This window comes from Trichogramma pretiosum, unplaced genomic scaffold, assembly GCF_000599845.2.
Source record: "Trichogramma pretiosum strain Unisexual culture from Peru unplaced genomic scaffold, Tpre_2.0 scaffold4, whole genome shotgun sequence".
Classification (NCBI taxonomy): domain Eukaryota; kingdom Metazoa; phylum Arthropoda; class Insecta; order Hymenoptera; family Trichogrammatidae; genus Trichogramma; species Trichogramma pretiosum.
The window spans coordinates 3,689,216-3,702,121 of record NW_019641688.1 but is presented as its reverse complement, the minus strand read 5'-3'; the positions used below and the strand labels follow the sequence as shown (position 1 = coordinate 3,702,121).

The window sequence follows — 12,906 nt, the reverse complement described above, 5'->3', positions numbered from 1 at the left end:
TCCGGCAGGGGGCACCGTGGATGAGCTAGATCAAAGAATATCCAAATCCAACGCTAAGTTATATACGTGGCTGCGTAATTCACATTTGAACGCCAATAAATTGCTACTAATTGCTACTTCTAAGTATTCCACATGATTTTTTTCCAGGGCAAATAAGTGGAAAAATTGACACACGTCACATATTTATTTATATAAATTTATGCATATTATACTTCCAAAGAAAATTCATAGCTTCGCTTGCAAATTATTAGATCTGTTTTGTCGCTCAATTTATAATTCCAACCTGGTCGAAAACTCGGCTAATCGGTAAAATTGTCTCAGTTATGGATCACCTGCAATAATCTTTAATAATCTTTATTCTAAAGTTTTATATTCCACTTTAATAACGACAATACAGCAGTTATATGCATTTCTAGATATGGTGTGTTCATTTATCATGCCATGAGACCTTCAAAATAAAAATTTAACCGAGTCCTAAATTCAGGATCATTTACGCACATCATGCCCACCATGATAACTAATATGATTATCTAATTCATGGTAATAACTATGATATCTACTTGCAAAACTTATGCCTCTTTCTAAATAAGTTAATATCACCGTTTCCTAGCTTCCAGAGAAATGGTTATCCTAAAAACGACTTCGGAGAAATGTTCACTTTTTCAGCGCATTAAATTGGGTCGCTACTACCTGGTCTTGTGCCTGGACCAAAGCACTGAAATTACTTTCTCATAATATTGTAATTAAATTGACTGACCAGTGACCACGTGATTCTGACATGAGTTCAATCCTTCATCAATCGATCAATCTATATTTTTCGATTAGATCATAATTCTAATTTTTATAAACAACTTTGCGCTGAGATTTTTTCAAAAATTGAATTGTTTTTTGGAAAGCTGCCGTTTCACATTTTGACTTTAAAGCTTTTATTCTTCGTGTTCCCTGTAGAAAAGTCTTCACCTTTAAGAGTAAATTCGTGATTTTATTTGAGGTACCATATCAGCCGAGAAAAGGGTCCGGTAATTCAAAAATCGCCTTTTTCGAAATTACCCATACCTCTTGCTTGTGCATACCTTCTACTTGTTAGCTAAAATTATAATATATTCAGTGCAGTGCATCATTATTATGTAAAAGGACGCAGGGTATTAAAAGTTTTTGGGATAAGCCCATATATTAAATTTTGTTGCTCTATAAATTAGCGCTGCCTACGAAAACAATTACTCAATAATTTACCGCGAAAACAATAACGTTTCGATCGATATTGTATCAGCAAAAAAATTACTCTTTAAAATGTGCCAACGAAGGGTATTTTTCTTACAATAGTGTTCACGAAAACTATTACCGCTTAATTGGCTATATTATATAAAAATATATAAGTATAAATGAAAATATAAATATAATTTAACAGTCATTGTTTTAGGTGGCAGTAATCTCAAATTAATTTTTTCCCGAAGAACATATATTAGAGGAAACCGGGGAGTGTCGGCATGTGAGGTAAATTGTCAAAGTGGCATATTTCTCTTGATCATTCCCAAGTAAAAAAATTTTATTAAATTTTTATAAAATCGATCTTATAAAAACTTAATAAAATTTTTTTACTTGGGTTGTCTTGAACCGAGATGGTGCCATTACATACAAACAATACATATTATAGTGTTAAGACTACTGAAAGTATGATCTCGATAAAAGTCATTAATAAGGAGAAATATGGCATTTTGACAATTCACCTCACATGCCAAAACACCCCACTCATCCCTATTCATCATAATTTTCTTGAGTAAAAACTCCGAAATAACCGTTTATGATGACATATATATTACAGTATTTTTTGGTCCAAATTAATTGTAACTTTAATGTTTTTGTAGAGAGCGGCGAAACACTTAATTATTAAAATAAAACACACATTGTAAAAAAATGTAGTTGCCTAAGATTTTGAGTCGTCTAGAAGTAGGAAGCCATAATAAAGAGATTTACAATGACGAGACATTTTCAAAAATTAGCGGTAAGCGAATGTTGGTGACTTTTCAACCGGCAGATGGCGACGCTCAAAAGCTACGCTCTGATGTCAACAACGAACACTCATTACATTCGCTCGGTTCTCTTCGAGTAGATCGAATATATCTGAAATAAAGTAAGTACTTCTTTTTAATTATCTTCAAGAATACAATACGACTAATGCACTGCATATACATCTACATTAAACTTATGAAAATAATTATAAGCTAATAACTTCCATTATGCATATTTATATTTATATTATTAATAATTTATTGTATTAATCACTTTTTACACCATGCCACGTGTAACACGCAAGGTTAAGTCAAAACGTGCAAATTGTCTTTAAGAATCAATACGATTTCATTAAACATAATCTAAAATGAATTATTGATTATTTGCAGAATGGCGGACGCAGCTCCAGCCGTTCGTGGTGGATTTCGTGGAGGCTTTGGTTCTCGTGGGGGTGACCGCGGGGGTCGTGGAGGCCGCGGACGTGGTCGTGGTCGCGGCCGTGGTCGTGGCAAGGAAGACGCCAAGGAATGGGTGCCAGTTACCAAACTCGGCCGTCTTGTAAAAGATGGTAAAATTACATCTTTAGAAGAGATCTATCTCTTCTCTTTGCCCATCAAAGAGTTTGAGATTGTTGACTTTTTTATTGGTACTTCGCTTAAAGATGAAGTACTCAAGATAATGCCAGTCCAAAAGCAAACACGTGCTGGTCAGCGTACTCGCTTTAAGGTAATTAGTTTTAACAAACATTTAATTTTCTTTCTATCCTTTGCCTTGATGAATTTTGATTTTAATTGTAATGATTTTTTCAAGGCATTTGTTGCTATTGGCGATAGCAATGGACATATTGGACTTGGTGTCAAGTGCTCCAAGGAAGTAGCAACTGCCATTCGTGGAGCTATAATCCTTGCTAAGCTGTCTGTTGTTCCAGTACGTCGTGGGTATTGGGGCAACAAAATTGGTAAACCACATACAGTACCTTGCAAAGTCACTGGTAAATGTGGTTCAGTCCAGGTGCGTCTCATCCCTGCACCAAGAGGTACTGGTATCGTTTCTGCTCCTGTCCCCAAGAAATTGCTGCAGATGGCAGGAATTGAAGACTGTTACACATCCGCACGAGGTTCTACTTGTACTTTGGGTAACTTTGCAAAGGCTACTTATGCAGCCATTGCCAAAACTTACTCATATCTTACTCCAGACTTGTGGAAAGAAATGCCTTTACAAAAAACACCTTATCAGGAATATGCAGATCATTTGGTAAAAAACCATCGTGTTGTATCAAGCCGATCTGCTGCTGAAGTTTTATAACTTTGACAATCTTCTATTTCAACAGAAAAATAAAAATTCATGAAATTTTAAATAGACTTCTATTTGTATTTTATTCAGTGGAAAATCCTCTCATTTTTCTAAATAAAATTACTATCTTTACAATAATATATGAAAATGTCTAATATGAAGGAAAAAATATTTAAACAAAAGTGAATAGGAAGCATTTAGGCAAATCAGAAAATTTGTGACACAAACTTGTGTTTGCTATCATATAAAAATTACTTTTCATAAAAATTTCAAAAAAATATACTTCCTGTAAATAAGTTTCACAATAGAAATATTCTAACTACTTGTTACCTTCAAAAATGGAATGAATAATGAAATAAGCAAATACCTAATTTGATTCCTTGAAATTTTGAACTGAGACATTGAAAAAAATAATTTGAATAATCCTTAACTTCAAACTGAAGAAAAAACAGGTTGTAAACAGTTACTATAATAAAACGCCTTCAGTTAGTTTTATCATTTATTAGGTAAAATCCAGTTTTACCACCACAACTGCATTGACATTTAAAATAAATAAAAACCTATCAACAAGTTATAAAAAGCATTTCAACAAAGTATAATACAATTTACATTTGATTATCATCTCTGCCTTGTTGGACAAAATGTACAGTATGAAATTTCTCTAGGTTATGAGAATTATTAAAAAGGTTTGTCAATTATTAATAATAATATAATTATCCACAATAATATACCGTGATATCTTTAGGCACTTTGGTATGTAAAATTTGTGTCGCTATGTACAAAGAGATATTCAATGAACTATTCACAACTTATAAAAGTGAAAATTCATAATAAAACAATTGTGCTGCTGCATGTGACAATAATTGTAACAAACAGTACCAAATTGGTGAAAATGAGCCCTGTTTATACAACAAAAAATGGTAACTAACATAAATAACATAATATTAATCATCTTTGGTGTCAGCAATACCATAAACACATAGACGTTTCCCACTAATAGGATGTATGGCTTTGCTCATAGTGATGGCTTTTTTATCTTGCAAATACTCTTGAACCTTGATTGCTAGTTGACGATTGTTGTCATGAACTTGAGGATGAGCTATAAAATCTTCAAGCTGAAATTGAATGAAATAAAATCAAAAATTTAAGAATAAAGCTTAATAAAATATGAACAAAACTTTATAAACTGACCTTCATCCATTGACACTCACTAATCTCTCGATTACCCTGAGTAATGTCAAAAGTTTGAGGGGTAAGACAGCTAACGAAATATATATCGGAGCATCCAAAAGCATAGGAGTGAACATGTCGAAACGCGATAAGACACTTAAACTTGGCTATGATTCCAGTTTCTTCGCGTACCTCGCGCTCTGCTGCATCGCAAATGTCCTCGCCAGGCTCGACGTAGCCTCCAGGTAGTTTCCAGTGATTGGTTGCGAGTCCGTGTCGCTCTTTGACCACGAGTATCTGGCGATTGGCCTCGTTGAGCACAACAGCACCAGCTCCAATATTGGTGTGAGCGTAGGGTGGCACGTTACAGGTCTCGTTGGCGGGTAGCCAGCGATAGAGCATAGCAAGGTCACCCTTGGCGTGATGAAACTTGAAGCCGTTGCGAGTGAGCTCGGGTATCCAGTGGCTATGAGTCGTGTCCACTCTGAACCAAATAGTCCGTTTCTGTTGCTCTATCCAATTTTCGAGCGATACTAGAAGCAAGCGAAGATAATACATCGAATGGTGCAACAATTAAAAAGAGAAAAGCTGGAAGGCTCGAATTGAAAAAATATATAAAATTTGTACCTCGAAGACGGCTGGAAAAGTCATCGGCCGATGGACAGGGTTCGATCGCGGAATCGACCGTGATACCGTCGTATCGATCAACCTTACCGTTGAAGGAGGTAGCCATGCTTCGCGGATACGACGGGCGACGAAACGACGATCGCAGCAACTGCTGGACGAGAGCTGCTTTAGTGAGCAGCATGCGCGCGACTGGAGTCTCCGATAGCAGACACCAGTCAATGACAGCGCGCAACACCGATCCTTATCGCGTATATAATGCAGCTGTCGCTTATAGCAGAACTGCGACAACCTGCTGCGATTGCTCGATATAGTCTGAATCGTGCGATGGTTATTTCGCACGATACGTATATACGGCCGAGCTAGCGAGATGTCTACATAGTATTTACGCGACCGAAGTTTGTATCGTAGAGTCTGTCGGAGCTATTTGCGACTGCGCGAACAAAATTGTAGGTAGTTGCGTGACCGACTTGTCGCCTATATGAGAGTCGCTCGAATGCGAAACGATTTTCAGATGTAAACTTGTATAAGATCGATACTGCCCCTAGCAGGTATTATTTTATGAGCCTCGTTGAATTTCTTTTGTAAAAACTCGAGTCATTCCGAAGTATTGAATGTACGAATGTATCGAATCTAATCTAATAAAAACAATTAAAAATAAAAAATAAGTAAAATATTATTACGATTACGCGAGATTTGGAAAAATCGAAATCTCTAGTTGATAATTAGATTGCTCACGCATAGGCCAATAATATTTCAAGTCGGTCAGACATCGAACGCGGATCGTTGAAGCAACATCGCAACTTTCCATACCTAATTGTCGACAGTAAAGAGGAGCAATGGACTAGTTGTGCTTGAGGATCGGAGGACTAGCGGCGCAATCGTTGGCCCCGAGCTTTCGCATGTTCAGATAAACCTTGGGACGAGGATCGTTGAAGTTGAGAGCGTGGCAGAGCCGGCAGTAGTGGCGGGACGGCGCGCCGAAGTAGCCGTGCTCTTGTAGCACTCGATAGCCCCTCTTGCGCCAGGCGTGAAAGCGTCGCTCGATTTCACCGGGCTGGCTGGACAAGTAGCGCATGTAATCGACCAGCGACGAGGGCCCGGCGAAATCGTCGACGTGCATGAACGAGTCGGGCGGCAGGATCGGCTCGAGCTCGCTCCGCGCCGGCCCCATGACGACGGGCACGGCTCCCTTGGCGAAACCGTGCCACCAGGTCTTCTCGCTGAGGTACTCGCGGCAGCGGCTGTTCTCGAAGGCCAGGTAGAACTTGTATCGGCCGAGGGCCGGGCAGTCGGTCTCGAAGTGACCCGGGCAGGCGGTCCGGTTGGCGCCGTTGCAGCGCCCGAGCACGTCGAGCTCGTCGGGCCGCAGCAGACTCTGGAGCTCGCGCACGTACTCCCAGCGCTCGCTGGCCGCGCAGTTGCTGCCCAGTATGGCCACGAGTTTGCTCTTGGCGCCCGGCGCCGAGACGGTGGCCTCGTCCAGCCGTCCGCTCCTGTCGAGGCGGGTACGGCCGTACGGCACGGGCACGTCGCTGCTCAGCCGGTAGCTCATGCTCCAGTTGAAGAGGCCGTCGTACTCGGCGATATTGGCGGCCGAGCCGCGGGAGCTCGGGAACGTGTGCAGAGGCGACTCGTCGGTGAGGAAGACCCAGCGCTGACGGGGATGCCTGCGCTCCGTGGGCAGGGACGCGCGACCCTCGAGGCGCTGCAGGTGAAACAGCACGGCGTCGGCCTTGTCCACGTCCTCGTCGCGGTAGCTCAGCTCGCAGTTGTCCACCGGGCAGTTTTCCCACGGTGAGTGACTGAAACGATTAATTTGCGTGAATTGCGCAACTATAAACAAATATCTCCTTCTTGAAGATGTTAACTTCCACGAAAGAGAAAAGAAAGCACAACTCATTATCTCCGATAACCGTTTATGATCCTCCGGCGCGCGTGCACGCACTTTTGTGACACTTCGTAATCTCGCGGCCAAATGGCCCTGCTACGCAATAAAATATCAAGAGCCAAATCTCGCAAAAAGGTAAGCGGAATGTAAGGAAAAAACAGAGGATAATCCGGATACGCAAAGATTAACTCGTGCGATATAAAAAGAAGCCGGCAGATCGGCTCTGGGCTCTCTCTTCATACTTCGGTCTTCCGGCGAATACATTGCTAGGACCTTACGATTTATTCCGACTCTTATCTCTACGTTTACTTCTGTTCGATCAATCCAAGTATTGCAAAATTATTAAGTATAACTTTTAAAGTCTTTAACTTATTGTAAAATCGCGAAAATGTATCTTTGCAAGTTGAATTCATAAATATCGTCAGTGCTAGAGTCAGTACACGAGTATAGAGTGTGGAATTGGCTAAGCGTGCGTCCTCCGAGAATTGACAGAGGATATCCAATACATGCAACCCAAGATGGTATGGGCGAACTCGTGCTTATCTTTGTCATTGCTATTTATAACAGTAAGCCATTAAATAAAATGTTATTATAAGAGTATTGTCCAAACTATTCTGAATCTCTCTCAATAAGATTAGGGCATTTAGTACGTCTTTAAGCTTAACCCATACATTTATGCTGCGTCCAGTATCAGGACGCCACAATCGCATTCGACAAAAACACAAGAAAAAAAAAGAGAGAGATTTGCGTTACGCGACGTCATCTCTATCTCTCGCTATTACTAGCTGACGCCGACCTCGTGCGACTCTCTGCTTTCGCGCCGACGATGACTTAATCGCCGTGGAATCGGCTCGCGTGCTGTGCAGCTGTGCTTACGCGAGATGCGAAGAGAGAGAGAGAGAATGACTTATTAGACGGAACTCTGTTATCGTTCGTCACAATCATCAGGCATTCTAGCGAGCTGTTGGGCAATTGTTGTCGCGCGCGAGCGCGAAAAGTCCTTGGGGCGACGTAGACGGAGCGCGCCTCGTGCTATACCGCATGCGAAGGATGCGTCCAATGATGCGGCGCGCATTATGTGACACGAGATTACCGCGCGATGTGCCTTCGTTTCACTTTCGAATTAGCTGCGATGTACACCTGCTACAAGACAGCTTCTGCTTTACGCGATTAGTGCCGCAGCGATTTAACGCTCGGTGGAATTTTGCCATCCGGCATTTTTCCGTTTATTATAGTTAACCTTCCGAGGTTGCAAGAAAAAAATATTACTTTTATTATTGACATTTTTCAAATTGATGTATATTTAACTGGTTGCGATAAATAAGCTGTACGCTTAAAATTACAAAAAATGAGCTAAAATGAGCTTAGCTCTCGATCGAATTTTTTTTTTTTTTGAAAAGAAAAAAAATGCCATTGGCAATCGGTTTATAGCGATAAGCGCGCCCATAAATGCACAAGGAGCAACTCGTTGGCGTTGAACGCTTAGTAAGCAGTCAAGACACCGAACGATTTCTAGCTCGTATTACTAAGACCGATCGCCCGATTAAAAATTGCAACCGATGTTCGATAAACAAGCGCGCAAAAATTTACGAGCCCTTGTTTCCACAGCGAGACGTATTCACTTACGATAAATCAAATTCCACGTACTTTTGATAAGCATAATGAACGTAGGTATAGTATTAATATATTATTGTTGCATGCGCTTACAATTTATCGGAGAAGCGCCTGATGTGGCGTCGCTCGAGAAACTCTCCCTGCTTCCAAACGACGATGAGAAAAGGCTTGTCGCCGTTGTTTGGATTTCTTGCTGGCGGAAGCGGCCTCGTTCCGTCGGCCTCCGACAAAAGCCACATGCCGAGAGGACTCGTCTGGTTAGCCAGCAGCCGACGACTTTTTAGCCAAACTTGGTCTCGTTCTGTCGCGCCGACTCGTTCCAGCGATATTATCTCCTGCTGCTGCTGCTGCATCTACAAGAGGACGTAATCGTGCATGGGGATTACATTCGGCATTTATCTCGCATCGTACATCAAGCATACAGATTATAGGAAAAAAAAGTCAAGACTCGCGTGCAATAAAAAACGCTCGCACACGCTACGAGTGCACTTGTAATGTATACTCCAATGCCGTTTGCCGTTTCGATAAAGGAAAAATTGTAAAGCCGCAACGCTGTAAAGTTACGATTATGAACTCATAATTAGCGTTGTTAACGTCGAGAGGCTTTGTATGTAGCGAGAGGTTGCAAATCAAATTGTGCAAGTGAGACTCAAGCGAGCTATGCTGCTCCATCCACATACTCGGCTTTACTTTATCTACCTATGGCTAAACGTAAATGCATAATTTTTGCTCTTTATGAGTTTGGTAAATATTATTAGCCACGATGAACGTCGAAAAGTTTACGTGCTGTATGAGTTTATTGTGTTCATTTATTGTGAACGTTGGCGAGCGCCTTATAAATTACGTCTAATGTACCTACGGACGAGCAATATTGAACAAAGATTCGATAAGAATAGATAAAATAGCAGCTCTCGCAACCCGAGAGCTTTCTAATTCTATGTGGCGATTAAATAACAATCGAGTCAACGAACTGTGCTTTAAATCTATCTAACAAAAAGTCAAATTATATCCAAAATACTCGGAGCGAAAAATAGTTTTATTACAATGAGAAGCTAGAACTTTAAAAATGTTGTGGTCCTCTTATTGGCCCGCTTAAATGTCTGAAAACACGCAGGTGAGTCACGGACAGGATCACGTGAGCGCCGCGCCAATCGAGACGCAAATTTAATTATTAGCGGAAAGGTTATCAGCCTGAGGAGTATTTATGCCGAATTTCGCGAGCAGTGAATCTCTGTCGCGCTGCGACCAAAGCGTAATCAAGCACATGATTCGCCGATTAGTCATGCCGAGTCAAGCTGCTAATGCAACATCCGCGCGCAACGAATGCATACAGATACTATGAGCGAGCGACGATGACAGCTCTTTGTGTGTTACAAGGCGCTCGTCCCAAGAGAAAGCTCCGAACATTGCATATATCCCGACTCTCTTCCATTAATCGCTCATCGCGCGGACGCGCTCGCTCGCGCGCGCCACTCGAAAAATCTCTCCCACGATATACCAGCGTGTGTGCAACATGTATTCCCCTACGTACGTTATCGCTTTAGCTCAAGCCACAATTTCTCTTGGGCAAACACTATAATAACTCTAAAATCGGTACATATATGGCTCCCCGAAGTGAGACAATATCGAGCAGCATCCGTATACGTGGGCCGATGGGCGGCCGTCGATCGAGCCGCGAAAGAAACAGTCAACTCACGTTGGCAGTCGAAGCGGCGACAGGACGCCGGCTGGAGTAATCCATAAAGTCATCCTGATAAACGACGAGGAGCGTCAGCAGAAAGGCCAAGGCGAAGACGGCGAGCCAAACGATGAGCTGCAGACAGTTGGGCCGGCGCCTCCGTCGTCTGCGTCGATGGCTCGCGCGATGCAGCAACGGCAGCTCCGACATGTCAACGACTCGTATATTTACAGCTCGAGCGATCACGTCGATGCCGATGCCATCGTGGTAATGTCAAACGACTCGCGGCGACCGCCGACGACTGTGTAGCGACGGCCGAGAGATTTCACGAACGCCAACGAGTAACAACGCGCACCTATACACACATAGCCACATGACACGGAACTCGCTCTCGACTTTTCAACATTTATTTAAATTACACATCGACGTGCTTATGCAACGACACTCGGAGTCTAATGAAAATAAGGCAGAAGCACTATGCACAACGACGCGAGTATAACGCGTGCTTATTAAGTATATGCCAGTAAACTATGGAGCAGCTCGTTCTCGATTCTCTGCTCGGCTGCATGTGCTCCTCGCCGCGCGCCCGATACATCGGTCGATCTCGAATGAGTCGAGTCGTCCAACGTCTCTACGTTATATATAATGTATATTATAGCTGCTGCCTATGTACGTGTATGGCGTGTTGAGCGACGGTGTCCGCATGCCGCCCAGTGGCCCCCGGTGTGTACGAATGTGCCCCGCCACTCGCGCGAATCGCGCCAGCGCCGGCTCTATCTGTATGTACAACACCGCGTATACACGCTCTAATATCTAACGCTGGCGCGAGTCGCGACTGTCGCGAGCTGTTGTCCTGCGGGCTCGTGATGGACTGGCTTTAAACGTCGCTTCCGCGCAGCACTATGCCTCGTGCGGTGCGGCTGTCCCGTAATATACCCCCGTCACTTGTTTATTTACAAACACACGAGTCGCGTCGAATTGGAAGCTCTGTATATGTATCTTTCCGTGAATCTGCTGCTGCACGCACGATACTGGTCTGAACTCGTTGGCAGCCGCATTACAACACGATCCTGTCTCCTATGTCGGCTGATCGACTGCCTGCACAAACCGAATCTAGCTCCAAGTCTATATATGTACACGTGCGCGCGAGCGAGCGAGTACCCGAGTCAGGCAATTATTATCGCAAAAGCGACTCTCTCCCCAATACGCCCGTAAATGATAAATGTTAATGCTCGCGAACCGATTAAATCAGCGACCGAGCCATATTTTGCCCAACTCAAGTTCGTGCTTTGCTATCTACTCATATTTCAAAATTCAAACTTTTAAGCTTTATTTGTGACAGTTTGACGCGTGCTCGTTTCGAAATGTTACAGACATCCCTTCGTATTCGCACTAAATACGTGTCCAAAAAGTACCACGAATATAAAAACCTTATGGCATTCACAATATCGTCAAAAAATGATTGTAAACAAATTGAAAACATTTGAGAAAATTCAGTTAAACCTATTGGGAATACATATTAGAACGTAGCACTTATCAAGTTCCAAATCCTTCCTGACCGTTTGAAATCGTACATTTTTCTTCGTTACGTAATTTTGAATTCACAGAAGCCGCAATAGGCTGTTTTCAGAGACCGTCACTAACCTCTTCGCTCGAACAGCTGATTTGCCTGTAGGCATAACAAACCGAGCTTCCATTCACTTTATATGTTAAGTCGATTAGTTTGACTGCAAATTACAAATAAATGAGATGCTCTAAAAATATATAAAAAATATGTCTATGTAGAGGAAGACTTCATCTTTTCATCTATCGAAGCGGATTTTACGATTTCTCTTTAGTTATTACAAAAAAAATTGTTGAAATTTCGGTTATTTCGGAGTTTTACTCGCTGCTCGGCTGCTGTCAACACCGAGTTGCGCGTGTCCGTGATCGTTTTAGCGATATTTGAGATTTGATTTCGTTTTTTTTTTATCAATCTGCAATCATAAAATAAAAAATGGTGTTGAGGTGTTATGTAACAGGATGCAAAGCAAATTCCCAAAATGGAAAGTTTTCCTTCTTTTGTATACCAACAGGAAAGCCGAAAAATAATAGAAATTCTGAAGAATTAAGGGAACTGAGTCGAAAAAGGCAATATACTCATGCTTTAATATTTAAATGTATTTTCAAATATCGCTAAAACAATCACGGACACGCGCAAGTCAGTGTTGACAGCAGCTGAGTAGCGAGTTAGACTCTGAAATGACCTAAATTTCAACAATTGTTTTTGCAATAACTAAAGAGAAATCGTAAAATCCGCTTCGATAGATGAAAAGATGAAGTCTTCCTCTACATCGACATATTTTTTATATATTTTTAGAGCATCTCATTTATTTGTAATTTGCAGTCAAACTAATCGACTTAACATATAAAGTATATGGAAACTCGGTTTGTTGTGCCTACAGGCAAATCAGCTGTTCAATCCTGACCGTCAGTAACGCTTTGTGAAAACGCCCTATAGTAAATAGTTGCAATGTTTGAATTGAGCTACGCAGGTAGTCAAAGAAACGGTAAACAAGTGAACTTTGAAATTTGTAAAGAGTCAACTGATTGTTGTAAGTAAAAAAATTTCACTCTTACAAAATAA

The 12,906-nt window shown here is 41.8% G+C and overlaps 3 protein-coding genes across 3 annotated transcripts; 1 reads left to right on the top strand and 2 right to left on the bottom strand.

Annotated features, from left to right (window-relative positions):
• The first annotated feature begins 2,075 nt into the window (after positions 1–2,075).
• Positions 2,076–3,371, top strand: LOC106650403 (40S ribosomal protein S2). The gene is made up of 3 exons (XM_014368378.2): positions 2,076–2,131; positions 2,400–2,736; positions 2,821–3,371. Exons 2-3 carry the CDS (start codon positions 2,401–2,403, stop codon positions 3,313–3,315), a joined length of 831 nt encoding a protein of 276 aa, XP_014223864.1. The 5' UTR covers positions 2,076–2,131; position 2,400; the 3' UTR covers positions 3,316–3,371.
• A 418-nt stretch (positions 3,372–3,789) lies between these two features.
• LOC106650245 (nudix hydrolase 7) lies at positions 3,790–5,483 on the bottom strand. The gene is made up of 3 exons (XM_014368168.2): positions 5,101–5,483; positions 4,495–5,006; positions 3,790–4,418 (listed from the first exon to the last, which is right to left on the bottom strand). Exons 1-3 carry the CDS (start codon positions 5,279–5,281, stop codon positions 4,248–4,250), a joined length of 864 nt encoding a protein of 287 aa, XP_014223654.2. The 5' UTR covers positions 5,282–5,483; the 3' UTR covers positions 3,790–4,247.
• A 32-nt stretch (positions 5,484–5,515) lies between these two features.
• LOC106650345 (alpha-(1,3)-fucosyltransferase 7-like) lies at positions 5,516–11,322 on the bottom strand. The gene is made up of 3 exons (XM_014368286.2): positions 10,299–11,322; positions 8,696–8,955; positions 5,516–6,902 (listed from the first exon to the last, which is right to left on the bottom strand). The coding sequence occupies exons 1-3, from the start codon at positions 10,488–10,490 to the stop codon at positions 5,942–5,944; spliced, it is 1,413 nt and encodes a 470-aa protein (XP_014223772.1). The 5' UTR covers positions 10,491–11,322; the 3' UTR covers positions 5,516–5,941.
• Between the last annotated feature and the right edge of the window lie 1,584 nt (positions 11,323–12,906).